The sequence below is a fragment of the Oncorhynchus mykiss genome, chromosome Y, assembly GCF_013265735.2.
Source record: "Oncorhynchus mykiss isolate Arlee chromosome Y, USDA_OmykA_1.1, whole genome shotgun sequence".
Classification (NCBI taxonomy): Eukaryota; Metazoa; Chordata; class Actinopteri; order Salmoniformes; family Salmonidae; genus Oncorhynchus; species Oncorhynchus mykiss.
In genome coordinates this window covers 45,942,491-45,960,116 of record NC_048593.1, presented here as the reverse complement: position 1 = coordinate 45,960,116, position 17,626 = coordinate 45,942,491, and the positions used below count along the sequence as shown (strand labels likewise).

General features: G+C 44.9%; 1 protein-coding gene across 1 annotated transcript in view; it reads left to right on the top strand.

Moving 5' to 3' along the window:
* LOC110510923 (protocadherin Fat 3) overlaps positions 1 to 17,626 on the top strand; it is a 313,201-nt gene that overhangs the window by 157,952 nt on the left and 137,623 nt on the right. The window contains exons 26-35 of the mRNA XM_036967730.1: positions 3,395 to 3,609; positions 3,749 to 3,907; positions 4,207 to 4,328; positions 5,630 to 5,812; positions 7,966 to 8,080; positions 8,593 to 8,877; positions 14,611 to 14,961; positions 15,186 to 15,248; positions 15,456 to 15,566; positions 16,392 to 16,688. Coding sequence (XP_036823625.1) covers positions 3,395 to 3,609; positions 3,749 to 3,907; positions 4,207 to 4,328; positions 5,630 to 5,812; positions 7,966 to 8,080; positions 8,593 to 8,877; positions 14,611 to 14,961; positions 15,186 to 15,248; positions 15,456 to 15,566; positions 16,392 to 16,688 — 1,901 coding nt within the window. The remainder of the gene's footprint in view (positions 1 to 3,394; positions 3,610 to 3,748; positions 3,908 to 4,206; positions 4,329 to 5,629; positions 5,813 to 7,965; positions 8,081 to 8,592; positions 8,878 to 14,610; positions 14,962 to 15,185; positions 15,249 to 15,455; positions 15,567 to 16,391; positions 16,689 to 17,626) is intronic.

Here is a 17,626-nt window from a genome sequence, read left to right as displayed (position 1 = left end):
AATATGTAACAGTGTGTTTGGTATAGATGCTGCTACAGGACTGATCTCTGTTCTATATCTCTGTTTCTCTCTATGGTCTGACCAATCACATCAGATCTTTTGACATCAGATCTTTTTAAAAGCTAATTTGATTAGTCTGATTACAATTGGGCTGCTTGTGTAAATGCAGCCTATACTGTACACCTGTCTCTCTCTCTCTCTCTCTCTCTCTCTCTCTCTCTCTCTCTCTCTCTCTCTCTCTCTCTCTCTCTCTCTCTCTCTCTCTCTCTCTCTCTCTCTCCTCTCTCTCTCTCTCTCTCTGTCTATGTCTCTGTCTCTCTCTCTCTCTCTCTGTCTCGCTCTCTCTGTCTCTCTCTCTCTCTCTCTCTCTCTCTCTCTCTCTCTCTCTCTCTCTCTCTCGCTCTCTCTCTCTATTCAATTTTAAGAGCTTTATTGGCATGGGAAACAACTGTTATGATTGCCAAAACAACTAGAACTAGATAATAAACAAAAATGAAATAAACAATGAAATTAAGATAATATTCTAGAGTGAAACATTACACTCACAAAGTTCCAAAATAATAAAGACATTACAAAAGTCCTATTATGTGCAAATAGTTAAGACAATAGTTAAAAAACATAAATATGGGTTGTATTTACAATGGTGTTTGTTCTTCACTGGTTGGCCTTTTCTTGTGGCAACAGGTCACAAATCTTGCTGCTATGATGGCACACTGTGGTATTTCACACAGCAGATATGGGAGTTTATCAAAATTGGGTTTGCAAGACTATGCTCACTGAGTCTGTACATAGTCAAAGCTTTCCTTAAGTTTGGGTCAGTCACCGTGGTCAGGTATTCTGCCACTGTGTACTCTTTTTTTAAGGGCCAAATAGCGTTCTAATTGGTTTGTCGAATTTGATGTTCCTTTTGATGGCATAGAAGGCCCTTCTTGCCTTGTCTCTCAGCTCGTTCACATCTTTGTGGAAGTTACCTGTGCCACTGATGTTTAGGCCAAGGTATGTATAGTTTTTTCACCCACTTTCCATCAATTTGAATAGCAGACCCAATTTGAATAGCAGATTGAGTCAACAGCTTTTTTTGAAATCAACAAGAAGAAGACTTTGCCTTTTGTTTTGGTTGGTTTGTTTGTCAATGAGGGTGTGCAGGGTGAATACGTGGTCTGTCATACTTTAATCTGGACATTTGTTTGGTACATTGTTTTCCACTGAGAAAATGTATGAGTCTGCTGTTGATGATAATGCAGAAGACTTTCCCAAGGTTGCTGTTGAAGTCAACAGTGAAGAGGCGACTCCGGGATGCTGGCCTTCTAGGCAGAGCTGCAAAGAAAAAGCCATATCTCAGACTGGTCAATAAAAATAAAAGATTAAGATGGGCAAAAGAACACAACCACTGAACAGAGGAACTCTGCCTAGAAGGCCATCATCCCGGAGTTCCCACTTCACTGTTGACGTTGAGACTGGTGTTTTGTGGGTACTATTTCATGAAGCTGCCAGTTAAGGACTTGTGGGGCGTCTGTTTCTCAAACTAGACACTCTAATGTACTTGTCCTCTTGCTAATTTGTGCACCGGGGCCTCCCACTCCTCTTTCTATTCTGGTTAGAGCCAGTTTGCTCTGTTCTGTGAAGGGAGTAGTACACAGCATTGTACAAGATCTTCAGTTTCTTGGCAATTTCTCACATGGAATAGCCTTCATTTCTCAGAACAAGAATAGACTGATGAGTTTCAGAAGAAAGTCTGTGTTTCTGGCCACTTTGAGCCTGTAATCTAACCCACAAATGCTGGAGCTCCAGATACTCAACTAGCCTAAAGAAGGCCAGTTGTATTGTCTCTTTAATCAGGACAACAGTTTTCAGCTGTGCTAACATAATTGCAAATTGATTTTCTAATGATCAATTAGCCTTTTAAAATGATAAACTTGGATTTGCGAACACAAAGTGCCATTGGAACACAGGAGAGATGGTTGCAGATAATGGGCCTCTGTACGCCTATGTAGATATTCCATTAACAACATTAAAACAATGTCTACACTGTATTTCTGATCAATCTGATGTTTTAATGGACAAAACATTTGCTTTTCTATTACAAACAAGGATATTTCTAAGTGAAACTTTTGAATGGTAGTGTATATGTTTTTGCTGTTTGTTCTTTGTTATAAGGCCAAAATGATTGGAGAAGTGGTTTACCTCTCTCCGTTTTGGATAGATAACTCTTCATGTTGTTGTTTGTTTATTGTTTCCCAATTTTCCCAGAAGTTGTTAGGTTACGGCTGGGGGTTCCGCTAGCGGAACGTTTCGACAACATTCGGTGAAATTGCGGAGCGCGAAATTCCCAACAAATTATTAGAAATATTTAACTTTCATACATTCACAAGTGCAATACACCAAATTAAAGCTTAACTTCTTGTTAATCTAGCCAACGTGTCAGATTTCAAAAAGGCTTTATGGTGAAAGCAAACCATGCTATTATCTGAGGACAGCACCCCATCAAACATACACATGACATTCATATTTCAACCCTCCCCCCTCAGAAATAACGATATAATTCATGCCTTACCTTTGAAGGTCTTCTTCTGTTGGCACTCCAATATGTCCCATAAACATCACAAATGGTCATTTTGTTTGATTAATTCCGTCGTTATATCGCCAAAATATCCATTTATTTGGCGCGTTTGATTCAGAAAAACACTGGTGCCAACTCGCCCAAGATGACAACAAAATATCTAGTTACCTGTAAACTTTGACCAAACATTTCAAACAACTTTCCTAATCCAACTTTAGATATTTTAAAACGTTAATAATCGATCAAATTTAAAACGGGATAAACTGCGTTCAATAGCGGATAAAATGAAAGTGGAGCGAGCTTCAGGTCGCGCGCCTCAAACAAAAGAGTACACTAGGCTGGACCCTCATTCTGAATAGCCGTACCTCTTCATTTCTCTAAAGAAAAACATCAACCAATTTATAAAGACTGTTTACATCTAGTGGAAGCAATAGGAACTGCAACCAAGTGCCACAGAATTCTAGTTTCCCATAGAAACAATTCCTGGATGGTTTGTCCTCTGGGTTTCGCCTTCCAAATAAGTTATGTTATACTCACAGACATTATTTTAATAGTTTTAGAAACTTTAGAGTGTTTTCTATCCAAATCTACCAATTATATGTATATCCTAGCTTCTGGGCCTGAGTAGCAGGTAGTTTACTTTGGGCACGCTTTTCATCCAGACGTGAAAATACTGCCCCCTATCCCAAACACGCTAATTAGATTCTATGGATTCTTCAATTACATTGAGCTGATTTTTGACGTACTGTTCCCTCTTTTTCCATAGTGTATTTCTGAATTGTTTTAGTGATTATTTGTCTCTGTGTGTGTCTCTCTCTTTCTCGTCTCCACTAGGTAACACGGGAGCAGTGTTTGCTATCGACGCTGCCACTGGTGTTATCTCCGTAGCGAGAGACCTGGACCTCTCGTCCGTAGGATATTACATCATCACCGTGCGCGTCACTGACAGCGGCACGCCACCCCTCACCGCCACTGCTACGGCACGTGTTTCCCTCACTCTCTCTGACTCCTCCCAGCCCAAGTTCAGCCAGAGAGAGTACCAGGCAGAGGTACAGGGAGGGAGGGAGGGAGGGAGGGAGGGAGGGAGGGAGGGAGGGAGGGAGGGAGGGTTGGTTGGTTGGTTGGATAGATAGAATTGACAAACAAACTTGACTGTGACTGTGAACGTGACAGTATGACGTGTTGTAGGTGATGGAGAACTCTGCCACAGGAAGGTACGTCACAATGGTGTCCGCCCTGAGTCGCTCTGCGCTGGTTTATGACATCACAGCCGGTAACCACGAACGCCATTTCGCCATCAACCGTCACACTGGAGTCATCACCACCCGCAAGGCACTCGACTTCGAGGTGTGTGTGTGTGTGTGTGTGTGTGTGTGTGTGTGTGTGTGTGTGTGTGTGTGTGTGTGTGTGTGTGTGTGTGTGTGTGTGTGTGTGTGTGTGTGTGTGTGCGTGCGTGCGTGCGTGCGTGCGTGCGTGTGTCATTGTCCACTATGTTTTGTATACTGTATGTGCGTATATGTGTTTATATAGCGTACAGGTTGTTACTCTAGTGGTGTGTGTTTATATAGTGTACAGGTTCCTACTCTCTAGTGGTGTGTGTTTATATAGCGTACAGGTTGTTACTCTAGTGGTGTGTGTTTATATAGCGTACAGGTTCCTACTCTCTAGTGGTGCGTGCATTGAGCATGGCTGGAGTGGAGACCAGTGCTACGGTCAGTGTCCAGGTGGGAGACCAGAACGACTGTCCACCTGTGTTCCAACAGCTCAGGTACATCAACATATTTTACTTTTGACCTGAAAGTTATGTGATTTTATCAACATTTGTAAAAGCAAAGGGGAGAGGGGGCAGCTTTGCCGTATTCATTTACAAGTATTTAATAGGACATTATGTGACAATAGATACTTTTTGAACGTTATCATGACCATTAGGACAGGGATGGTAACCCTCTATTAGGACAGGGAAGGTAACCCTCTATTGGGACAGGGGATGGTAACCCTCTATTGGGACAGGGATGGTAACCCTCTATTGGGACAGGGATGGTAACCCTCTATTAGGACAGGGATGGTAACCCTCTATTAGGACAGGGATTGTAACCCTCTATTAGGACAGGGATGGTAACCCTCTATTAGGACAGGGATGGTAACCCTCTATTAGGACAGGGATGGTAACCCTCTATTAGGACAGGGATGGTAACCCAATATTGGGACAGGGATGGTAACCCTCTATTGGGACAGGGATGGTAACCCAATATTGGGACAGGGATGGTAACCCTCTATTAGGACAGGGATGGTAACCCTCTATTGGGACAGGGATGGTAACCCTCTATTGGGACAGGGAAGTTAACCCTCTATTGGGACAGGGATGGTAACCCTCTATTGGGACAGGGATGGTAACCCTCTATTAGGACAGGGATGGTAACCCTCTATTGGGACAGGGATGGTAACCCTCTATTGGGACAGGGATGGTAACCCTCTATTGGGACAGGGATGGTAACCCTCTATTAGGACAGGGATGGTAACCCTCTATTGGGACAGGGATGGTAACCCTCTATTGGGACAGGGATGGTAACCCTCTATTGGGACAGGGATGGTAACCCTCTATTGGGACAGGGATAGTAACCCTCTATTGGGACAGGGATGGTAACCCTCTATTGGGACAGGGAGGGTAACCCACTATTGGGACAGGGATGGTAACCCTCTATTGGGATGGTAACCCTCTATTATATGTAGTATTCATATTTATATGGGACAGGCTTCTGACTGTGTGTGGGTGTGTGTGTGCGTGTGCGTCTGTGTGTGTGTGTGTGTGTGTGTGTGTGTGTGTATGTGTGTGCGTGCGTGCGTGCGTGTGTGTGTCTGTGTGTGTGTGTGTGTGTGTGTGTGTGTGTGTCTGTGTGTGCGTGTGTGTGTGTGTGTGTGTGTGTGTGTGTGTGTGTGTGTGTGTGTGTGTGTGTGTGTGTGTGTGTGTGTGTGTGTGTGTCTGTGTGTGTGTGTGTGTCTGTGTGTGCGTGTGCGTGTGTGTGTGTGTGTGTGTGTGTATGTGTGTGTGTGTGTGTGTGTGTACTCCAGGTACGTAGGTGTTATCAGCGAGGCTGCTCCGGTCAACAGTGTGGTCCTGGCGGAGGACGGTAATCCTCTGGTCATACAGGCTTCGGACCGTGACCGTAACCTGAACGCTCTGCTGGTGTTCAACATCATAGATGAGACCGCTAGATCCTTCTTCACCGTGGACTCTGGGACCGGGTCCATCAGGTGGGTTTGTTGTTTGGTGGTGTGTCTCTGTTCCAGGGTGTAGTATATGTTTTCCTTCACTACCCCTCCTGTATCACCCAGAGATATGGTCAATTCAGGGGCCAATCAATCAATCAATCAATCAAATTTATTTTATATAGCCCTTCGTACATCAGCTGATATCTCAAAGTGCTGTACAGAAACCCAGCCTAAAACCCCAAACAGCAAGCAATGCAGGTGAAGAAGCACGGTGGCTAGGAAAAACTCCCTAGAAAGGCCAAAACCTAGGAAGAAACCTAGAGAGGAACCAGGCTATGTGGGGTGGCCAGTCCTCTTCTGGCTGTGCCGGGTGGAGATTATAACAAAACATGGTCAAGATGTTCAAATGTTCATAAATGACCAGCATGGTCGAATAATAATAAGGCAGAATAGTTGAAACTGGAGCAGCAGCACAGTCAGGTGGACTGGGGACAGCAAGGAGTCATCATGTCAGGTATTCCTGGGGCATGGTCCTAGGGCTCAGGTCCTCCGAGAGAGAGAAAGAAAGAGAGAATTAGAGAGAGCATATGTGGGATGGCCAGTCCTCTTCTGGCTGTGCCGGGTGGAGATTATAACAGAACATGGCCAAGATGTTCAAATGTTCATAAATGATCAGCATGGTCGAATAATAATAAGGCAGAACAGTTGAAACTGGAGCAGCAGCACAGCCAGGTGGACTGGGGACAGCAAGGAGTCATCATGTCAGGTAGTCCTGGGGCATGGTCCTAGGGCTCAGGTCCTCCGAGAGAGAGAAAGAGAGAAGGAGAGAATTAGAGAACGCACACTTAGATTCACACAGGACACCGAATAGGACAGGAGAAGTACTCCAGATATAACAAACTGACCCTAGCCCCCCGACACATAAACTACTGCAGCATAAATACTGGAGGCTGAGACAGGAGGGGTCAGGAGACACTGTGGCCCACTCCGAGGACACCCCCGGACAGGGCCAAACAGGAAGGATATAACCCCACCCACTTTGCCAAAGCACAGCCCCCACACCACTAGAGGGATATCTTCAACCACCAACTTACCATCCTGAGACAAGGCTGATCCAATTTCCAATCCAATTTCTTTAGCGACTGGCTTCAATATATTTTTATTACTCACAAAGTGAAGAGTTTTAGGAATTAACCTCACTAGGGTGTGTGGGACGCTCGCGTCAGATTTCAAAAAGGCTTTACGGCGAAAGCATGCCATGCGATTATCCGAGAACAGCGCCCAGCAGACAAATCATTACAAACGGTCACCAGCCAAGCAGAGGAGTAACAAAAGTCAGAAATAGCGATAAAATTAATCACTTACCTTTGATGATCTTCACATGGTTGCACTCACAAGACTCCATGTTACACAATAAATGTTTGTTTTGTTCGATAATGTCCCTCTTTATGTCCAAAAACCTCTGTTTTGTTGGTGCGTTTTGTTCAGCAATCCATTGGAACAAAGCGCGGTCACAACAGACAGACGAAAAATCTAAAAAGTGCAATAACATTTCGTAGAAACTATGTTTAAAATCAATCCTCAGGTTGTTTTTGTCATAAATAATCAATAATATTTAAACCGGACAAAAGCTTTGTCAATAGAAAAGGAGAAACAAGAAAGGCTGCCGGTCAAAAGCTGGACTCCACTGTCCACTCATTGAAAGTGCTGTATCTCCCTCATTTTTCAGAGTAAAAGCCTGAAACAATGGCCACATGAAGAAGCCATAGAGATCGTGAACGGGGTCCTAAGTCTTTGTATGGTGGATAGGCCTTCAATTGAAAACAGCCTTTCAAAATAATAGTACTTCCTGTTTGGATTTTCCTCTGGTTTTCACCTGCCATATCAGTCCTGTTATACTCACAGACATTATTTTAACAGTTTTGGAAACTTTAGAGTGTTGTCTATCCAAATCTATTATATGCATATCCTAGCTTCTGGGCCTGAGTGCAGGCAGTTTACTTTGGGCATGCTTTTCATCGAAATTCCAAATGCTACCCTAGTGAAGTTAAATTTTAAAAAAAATGTTTATTTATTTTGTGTGTGTGTCTGTTTATGTCTGTGTCTGCGTTGGTGTGTGCTTAATATTAGTAGTGAATGTATTACATTGTAAAGAGATCTGATGGAATACTTCTCTTATCCTGATTCTAATGTAGAACCATCTCTACTTTGGACTACGAGATGTTCTCTGCCTTCTCCTTCCGGGTCCATGTAAGGGACAGTGGGAGACCCCAGAGAACAGCAGACAACCCAGCTCAGGTCCATATCAAGGTGATACATCTTCTTCGTCTTCTTCGTCTTCACTTTACATCCTGTATGTATCTCTAACCGGAACTAATTTACCTTAAAGCCACAGTCTGAGATTCGAAAAACAACAATCAATGGGTATATATATCAAAGATTTGAAATTACCATTGAACATATTCCCAGATCCCAGACTGTAGCTTTCAAGGCTGCTTCAAAAACCTAACATTATTTGTTATTTTATTTATAAATAATATAATACGTAAATATACATGTAAAGGACCTTAAACTGTAATTATATGTCATTGTTAAATATCCTTTAAATAATGTTTAGTGAAACTTTAGAGTGTTTTCTATCCAATACTAATAATAATATGCATATATTAGCAACTGAGACTGAGGAGCTGGCTGTTTACAATGGGCACCTTTTCATCCAAGCTACTCAATACTGCCCCTGCAGCCATAAAAAGTTAAATAATGTTTAGTGTAATTATCAAAGGAAATTTAAATACTATTTATTTTTCTTTCTCCTCCACCAGGTGGTGAACATCAACGACTCTCCTCCTAAGTTCTCCCAAGACTCCTATGAAACGGTCCTCCTCCTCCCCACCTACCCCGGAGTCGAGGCCCTGAGGGTCACGGCCTTTGACCCAGACCTGACGCCCGACCCCGCCGTGACCCCTGCTGACCTCTCTGTGACCTCTGCCCTGGTGTACACCCTGGCTGACCGGAACCTCGAACACTTCTCCATGGAACGTTCCACTGGCGTTCTCACCGTCAAGAACCGCAACCTGTCCAAAGACCGCTATCGCTTCAACGTCAAGGTAATTATGTTACTGTTATTATTTTTATTAAACATATAGGTGATCAGTAACCTGATTTATCTCTTCAAAGTAAAAGGTGATCAATAACCTGATTTATCTCTTCAAAGTAAGAGATGATCAATAACCTGATTTATCTCTTCAAAGTAAGAGATGATCAATAACCTGATTTATCTCTTCAAAGTAAGAGATGATCAATAATCTGATTTATCTCTTCAAAGTAAGAGATGATCAGTAACCTGATTTATCTCTTCAAAGTAAGAGATGATCAATAACCTGATTTATCTCTTCAAAGTAAGAGATGATCAGTAACCTGATTTATCTCTTCAAAGTAAGAGACGATCAATAACCTGATTTATCTCTTCAAAGTAAGAGATGATCAATAACCTGATTTATCTCTTCAAAGTAAGAGATGATCAATAACCTGATTTATCTCTTCAAAGTAAGAGATGATCAATAACCTGATTTATCTCTTCAAAGTAAGAGGTAATCAATAGTGGTCCAGTGTCTAAGATGCTGCTGTTTTCTGGTCTAAACTTTTTGAATGTATTCCTTGATTCTACCAATCAGATGTTGTCCAGGTCACCCTACTTGCAAAGTGTAGCATACAGTTTGTGCAAAGCGCTGTAAAATACCCTCCAACCAGCTGTAAAATACCTTCCAACCAGCTGTAAAATACCTTCCAACCAGCTGTAAAATACCTTCCAACCAGCTGTAAAATACCTTCCAACCAGCTGTAAAATACCCTCCAACCAGCTGTAAAATACCTTCCAACCAGCTGTAAAATACCTTCCAACCAGCTGTAAAATACCTTCCAACCAGCTGTAAAATACCTTCCAACCAGCTGTAAAATACCCTCCAACCAGCTGTAAAATACCTTCCAACCAGCTGTAAAATACCCTCCAAACAGCTGTAAAATACCTTCCAACCAGCTGTAAAATACCTTCCAACCAGCTGTAAAATACTGTAACGGTTTTCTTGATGAGAAGGAGAGTCGGACCAAAATGCGGCGTGTAGATTACGATCCATGTTTATTGTGACTATAGCAACACGAATCTAAATACAAACAGTGCAAAATAATAAACGTAATGAAAACCGAAACAGCCTAAACTGGTGCAAACTAACACTAAGGACACAAAGGACAATCACCCACGACAAACTCAAAGAATATGGCTGCCTAAATATGGTTCCCAATCAGAGACAACGATAAACACCTGCCTCTGATTGAGAACCACTTCAGACAGCCATAGACTTAGCTAGAACACCCCACTAGCTACAATCCCCATAAATACACACCACATACAAAAACCCATGCCACACCCTGGCCTGACCAAATAAATAAAGATAAACACAAAATACTTTGACCAGGGTGTGACAGAACCCCCCCCCCCCTAAGGTGCGGACTCCCGAACGCACCTCAAAACAATAGGGAGGGTCCGGGTGGGCGTCTGTCCATGGTGGCGGCTCCGGCGCGGGACGTGGACCCCACTCAATCAATGTCTTAGTCCCTTCTCCTCGCGTCCCTGGATAGTCCACCCTCGCCGCCGACCATGGCCTAGTAGTCCTCACCCAGAACCCCACTGGACTGAGGAGCAGATCGGGACTGAGGGGCAGCTCGGGACTGAGGCAGCTCGGGACTGAGGGGAAGCTCAGGAGTGAGAGGAAGCTCAGGAGTGAGAGGAAGCTCAGGAGTGAGAGGAAGCTCAGGAGTGAGAGGAAGCTCAGGAGTGAGAGGAAGCTCAGGAGTGAGGGGAAGCTCAGGAGTGAGAGGAAGCTCAGGAGTGAGAGGAAGCTCAGGAGTGAGAGGAAGCTCAGGCAGGTTGATGAATCTACCAGATCCAGGCTGGCTGGTGGTTTCGGCAGATCCTGGCTGACTGGCAGATCTGGAAGAGTCTGGTCGACTGGCAGATCTGGAAGAGTCTGGTCGACTGGCAGATCTGGAAGAGTCTGGTCGACTGGCAGATCTGGAAGAGTCTGGTCGACTGGCAGATCTGGAAGAGTCTGGTCGACTGGCAGATCTGGAAGAATCTGGTCGACTGGCAGATCTGGAAGAGTCTGGTCGACTGGCAGATCTGGGAGAGTCTGGTCGACTGGCAGCTCTGGCTGCTCCATGCTGACTGGCAGCTCCATGATGACTGGCAGCTCTGGCTGCTCCATGCTGACTGGCTGCTCCATGCTGACTGGCAGCTCTGGCTGCTCCATGCTGACTGGCTGCTCCATGCTGACTGGCAGCTCTGGCTGCTCCATGCTGACTGGCTGCTCTGGCTGCTCCATGCTGACTGGCTGCTCCATGCTGACTGGCTGCTCCATGCTGACTGGCGGCCCTGGCTGCTCCATGCTGACTGGCGGCCCTGGCTGCTCCATGCTAACTGGCAGCTCTGGCGGCTCCTTGCAGACTGGCAGCTCTGGCGGCTCCTTGCAGACTGGCAGCTCTGGCGGCTCCTTGCAGACTGGCAGCTTTGGCGGCATCCTGCAGACAGGCAGCTCTGGCGGCTCCTTGCAGACTGGCAGCTCCTTGCAGACTGGCAGCTCTATGCAGACTGGCAGCTCCATGCAGACTGGCAGCTCCTTGCAGACTGGCAGCTCTATGCTAACTGGCAGCTCTATGCTAACTGGCAGCTCTATGCTAACTGGCAGCTCTATGCTAACTGGCAGCTCTATGCTAACTGGCAGCTCTATGCTAACTGGCAGTTCTGAACAGGCGGGAGACTCCGGCAGCGCTGTAGAGAAGGAAGGCTCTAACAGCGCTAAACAGGCGGGAGACTCCGACAGCGCTGGAGAGGAGGGCTCCGACAGCGCTGGACAGGCGAGGCGCACTGTAGGCCTGATGCGTGGTGCTGGCACTGGTGGTACTGGGCCGAGGACACGCACAGGAAGCCTGGTGCGGGGAGCTGCTACCGGAGGGCTGGGGTGTGGAGGTGGCACAGGATGGGTTAGACCGTGAAGGCGTACTGGAGATCTTGAGAGCGGTGCTGGCACAGGACGAGCAAGGCTAGGGAGGTGCACAGGAGGCCTGGTACGTGAGACTGGCACCATCTTCACCAGCCGACTAACACGCACCTCAGGACGAGTATGGAGCGCTGACCCAGGTGCCATCAAATCCCCGACACGCTCCGTCGGGCGAATTCCATGTTTAAAACACCAACACAGCAACTCCCTCATTTCTCTCTCCTCCAATTTCCCCATTAACTCCTTCACAGTCTCTGTTTCGCTCACCTCCAACACCGGCTCTGGTTCTGGTCTCCTCCTTGGCTCCTCACGATAAACAGGGAGAGTTGGCTCAGGTCTGGCTCCTGACTCTGCCACACTCTCCCTGAGCCCCCCCCCAAGAAATTTTTGGGGCTGACTATGGGGCCTCCGTCCGCGCCGCCTTGCTTGCTTCGCAAACTCCATTCTCCTATATCCTTCCGCGCACTGCTCCATCGAATCCCAGGCGGGCTCCGGCACTCTCCCTGGGTCGACCGCCCACCTGTCTATCTCCTCCCAAGAAGTATAGTCCATACTGTACTCCACTTTGGGCTGTTCTTGCCTGTTGACACGCTGCTTGGTCCCTTTGTGGTGGGTGATTCTGTAACGGTTTTCTTGATGAGAAGGAGAGTCGGACCAAAATGCGGCATGTCTATTGCAATCCATGTTTAATGAAGTAACACACTAAACACAAACACTACCAAAACAATAAACTTAACGAAAACCGAAACAGCCTATACTTGTGTAACCTAACACAGAACAATGACATCAGGACACTAAGGACAATCACCCACGACAAACTCAAAGAATATGGCTGCCTAAATATGGTTCCCAATCAGAGACAACGATAAACACCTGCCTCTGATTGAGAACCACTTCAGACAGCCATAGACTTAGCTAGAACACCCCACTAGCTACAATCCCCATAAATACACACCACATACAAAAACCCATGCCACACCCTGGCCTGACCAAATAAATAAAGATAAACACAAAATACTTTGACCAGGGTGTGACAAATACCCTCCAACCAGCTGTAAAATACCTTCCAACCAGCTGTAAAATACCTTCCAACCAGCTATAAAATACCTTCCAACCAGCTGTAAAATACCCTCCAACCAGCTGTAAAATACCTTCCAACCAGCTGTAAAATACCCTCCAACCAGCTGTAAAATACCTTCCAACCAGCTGTAAAATACCTTCCAACCAGCTGTAAAATACCCTCCAACCAGCTGTAAAATACCTTCCAACCAGCTGTAAAATACCCTCCAACCAGCTGTAAAATACCTTCCAACCAGCTGTAAAATACCTTCCAACCAGCTGTAAAATACCTTCCAACCAGCTGTAAAATACCTTCCAACCAGCTGTAAAATACCTTCCAACCAGCTGTAAAATACCCCCCAACCAGCTGTAAAATACCCTCCAAACAGCTGTAAAATACCCTCTAAACAGCTGTAAAATACCCTCCAACCAGCTGTAAAATATCTTCCAACCAGCTGTAAAATACCCTCCAAGCAGCTGTAATACCCTCTAAACAGCTGTAAAATACCCTCTAAACAGCTGTAAAATACCCTCTAAACAGCTGTAAAATACCCTCCAACCAGCTGTAAAATACCTTCCAACCAGCTGTAAAATACCTTCCAACCAGCTGTAAAATACCTTCCAACCAGCTGTAAAATACCTTCCAACCAGCTGTAAAATACCTTCCAACCAGCTGTAAAATACCCTCCAAACAGCTGTAAAATACCTTCCAACCAGCTGTAAAATACCCTCTAAACAGCTGTAAAATACCCTCTAAACAGCTGTAAAATACCCTCTAAACAGCTGTAAAATACCCTCCAAACAGCTGTAAAATACCTTCCAACCAGCTGTAAAATACCCTCTAAACAGCTGTAAAATACCCTCCAAACAGCTGTAAAATACCCTCTAAACAGCTGTAAAATACCCTCCAACCAGCTGTAAAATACCTTCCAACCAGCTGTAAAATACCCTCCAAACAGCTGTAATACCCTCTAAACAGCTGTAAAATACCCTCTAAACAGCTGTAAAATACCCTCTAAACAGCTGTAAAATACCCTCCAAACAGCTGTAAAATACCCTCCAAACAGCTGTAAAATACCCTCCAAACAGCTGTAATACCCTCTAAACAGCTGTAAAATACCCTCTAAACAGCTGTAAAATACCCTCTAAACAGCTGTAAAATACCCTCCAACCAGCTGTAAAATACCTTCCAACCAGCTGTAAAATACCCTCTAAACAGCTGTAAAATACCCTCTAAACAGCTGTAAAATACCCTCTAAACAGCTGTAAAGTACCCTCCAAACTGCCGTAAAATACCCTCCAAACAGCTGTAAAGTACCCTCTAAACAGCTGTAAAGTACCCTCTAAACAGCTGTAAAGTACCCTCTAACAGCTGTAAAGTACCCTCCAAACAGCTGTAAAATACCCTCCAAACAGCTGTAAAATACCCTCCAACCAGCTGTAAAATACCCTCCAAACAGCTGTAAAATACCCTCTAAACAGCTGTAAAGTACCCTCTAAACAGCTGTAAAGTACCCTCTAAACAGCTGTAAAATACCCTCTAAACAGCTGTAAAATACCCTCTAAACAGCTGTAAAATACCCTCTAAACAGCTGTAAAGTACCCTCCAAACTGCCGTAAAATACCCTCCAAACAGCTGTAAAGTACCCTCTAAACAGCTGTAAAATACCCTCTAATAAGCTGTACATCTTGTTATATGAAATACTAAAGCTATCGACCTATCCCCAGGTGTGGGACGGTCGTTTCTCCAGCACAGTGTTAGTAACCATCCTGGTCCGTGAAGCTATGGACAGCGGCCTCCTCTTCTCCCTCCCCATCTACTCCTCCTCCGTCGCCGAGAACGATGGCAACATCTCCATAGTGACCGTGGTGAACGCAGTGGGGCACCGGCTTAACGAGCCGCTGAAGTACACGCTGCTGAATGCCGGCGGTCGTTTCACGGTGCGCCCAACGTCCGGGGTGGTCCTGACCATGGGAATACCGTTTGACCGCGAGGAGCAGGACAGCTATGAACTGGTGGTCGAAGCCAGCAGAGTGTACGACCGACTGAGGGTTGCTAGAGTTACTGTCAAGGTTCAGGTGGGTACAGGGTGTGTGGCCGGTGTGTGTTTGAGAGAGAGGGAAATGTTATCTTTATTTAACTAGGCAAGTCAATAGAGAGAGCAGAGAGACAGAAAGAGAGACAGAAAGAGACAGACAGACAGACAGACAGACAGACAGACAGACAGACAGACAGACAGACATACAGACATTATTATTATTATTATTAGAGACCAACAGTTGGAGTTTGTCTCCCCCTAAAGGTGGAGGATGTGAATGACAATGCTCCGGAGTTTGTTGACCTGCCGTACTACGCTGCTGTCCAGGTAGGGGTGTGTGTGTGTGTGTGTGTGTGTGTGTGTGTGTGTGTGTGTGTGTGTGTGTGTGTGTGTGTGTGTGTGTTGACCAGGTGGAATCAGACCCAGGCTCCGTGGTGTTTAGAGTCTCAGCTGTGTGTGTGTGTTGACCAGGTAGAGTCAGACCCAGGCTCCGTGGTGTACAGGGTCTCAGCTGTGTGTGTTTGTGTTGACCAGGTGGAGTCAGACCCAGGCTCCGTGGTGTACAGGGTCTCAGCATCAGACAGAGACTCTGGGCTCAACGGTGATGTCATTTACAAGCTGAAAGAGGAGCACAGGAACTTCCAGGTGGAGAAATATATAATATATATATAATAATAAATAATAATATAATATATTGTTTTATCACTGTTAGCGATGGGCATTTTTAAAGAATGTCTGTGTTTGAGTCCTTTCAATATAGATGTTCCAGTAATATTTTTTGCTTACTTGAGTAGTAGCAGGTTCACCCTTGTTCCAGTTACTAGTTGGTCTGATACACATCTGCAAATTAATCTGGATTTTCACTGGATTTGACATACCCCTAACAATAGACGCGGGTAAATGTCTAGTACTTGTTTTTGATTATTAGTAATATACTATAAAAACATTACATTCTCGAGTCGCACACATCATTCAGACGTTTTTTTAAAAAAAATTTTTACTTATTACATTGTAGAATAATAGTGAAGACATCAAAACTATGAAATAACACATATGGAGTCATGTAGTAACCAAAAAAGTGTTAAATAAATCAAAATATATTTTTGGTTTTAGATTTTTCAAAGTAACCACCCTTTGCCTTGATGACAGCTTTCCACACTCTTGACATTCTCTCAACCAGCTTCACCTGGAATTATTTAACAGTCTTGAAGGAGTTCCCACATATGCTGAGCGCTTGTTGGCTCAAATATAACAAATGTTTGGTTACTACATGATTCTATATGTGTTATGTCATAGTTTTGATGTCTTCACTATTATTCCACAATGTCGAAAATAGTAAAGATGAAGTAAAACCCAAACTTTTGACCAGTACTGTATGTATTTTAGACAGGAAGACACTGTGAGATCAGCCACAGATTTTTCACAACTTACTGTGTAAAGAGAAAATGAGGTTTCTCTTCTCCTCTCCAGGTGGACCCTCTAAGAGGTGAACTGATCCTCAAGCGCTCCCTCGAAGCCGACCTGTCCAACGCTGAATACAAACTCACCATCGTAGCTCAAGATGGCGGCTCCCCTTCCCTGTCCAGTGAGGTGGAGCTACCGGTCACTATCATGAATAAGGCCATGCCGGTGTTTGACAAGCCTTTCTATGGCATCACAGTGAGGGAGGATGTCCCCGTGTCCACCCCGGTCCTGTATATCAATGCTACCAGCCCCCAGGGACAGAGTGTTATATACACTGTCATGGAGGGAGACCCTTCACTACAGGTTAGAGTTATACACACACACACACACACAGACACACACACACACACACACACACACACACACACAGAAACACACACACACACACACACACACAAACACAGTTCTATAGCACTATACCAGTTTAACAATTGAGTCACACTGAATATCCTATTTTACCTAACTCCTGAACCTAACTCCTGAACCTAACTCCTGAACCTAACTCCTGAACCTAACTCCTGAACCTAACCCCTAAACCTAACCCCTAAACCTAACCCGTAAACCTAACCCCTAAATCTAACCCCTAAACCTAACCCCTAAACCTAACCCCTAAACCTAACCCCTAAACCTAACCCCTAAACCTAAACTCTAACTTCAAAACCTAACTCCTAAACCTAACTCCTAAACCTAAACTCTAACTCCAAAACCTAACTCGTCCGTCAATCCTCAGCAGGCCAGGCTCGGTCCCTAACAAACCAAATCAAATGTATTTATAAAGCCCTTCGTACATCAGCTGATATCTCAAAGTGCTGAACCGAAACCTAGCCTAAAACCCCAAACAGCAAGCAATGCAGGTGTAGAAGCACGGTGGCTAGGAAAAACTCCCTAGAAAGGCCAAAACCTAGGAAGAAACCTAGAGAGGAACCAGGCTATGAGGGATGGTCAGTCCTCTTCTGGCTGTGCCGGGTGGAGATTATAACAGAACATGGCCAAGATGTTCAAATGTTCATAGATGACCAACAGGGTCAAATAATAATCACAGTAGTTGTAGAGGGTGCAACAAGTCAGCACCTCAGGAGTAAATGTCAGTTGGCTTTTCATAGCTGATCATTGAGAGTATCTCTACCGCTCCTGCTGTCTCTAGAGAGTTGAAAACAGCAGGTCTGGGACAGGTATCACGAGAGAATTACCCTAGCCCCCAAACTGACCCTAGCCCCCCGACACATAAACTATTACAGCAT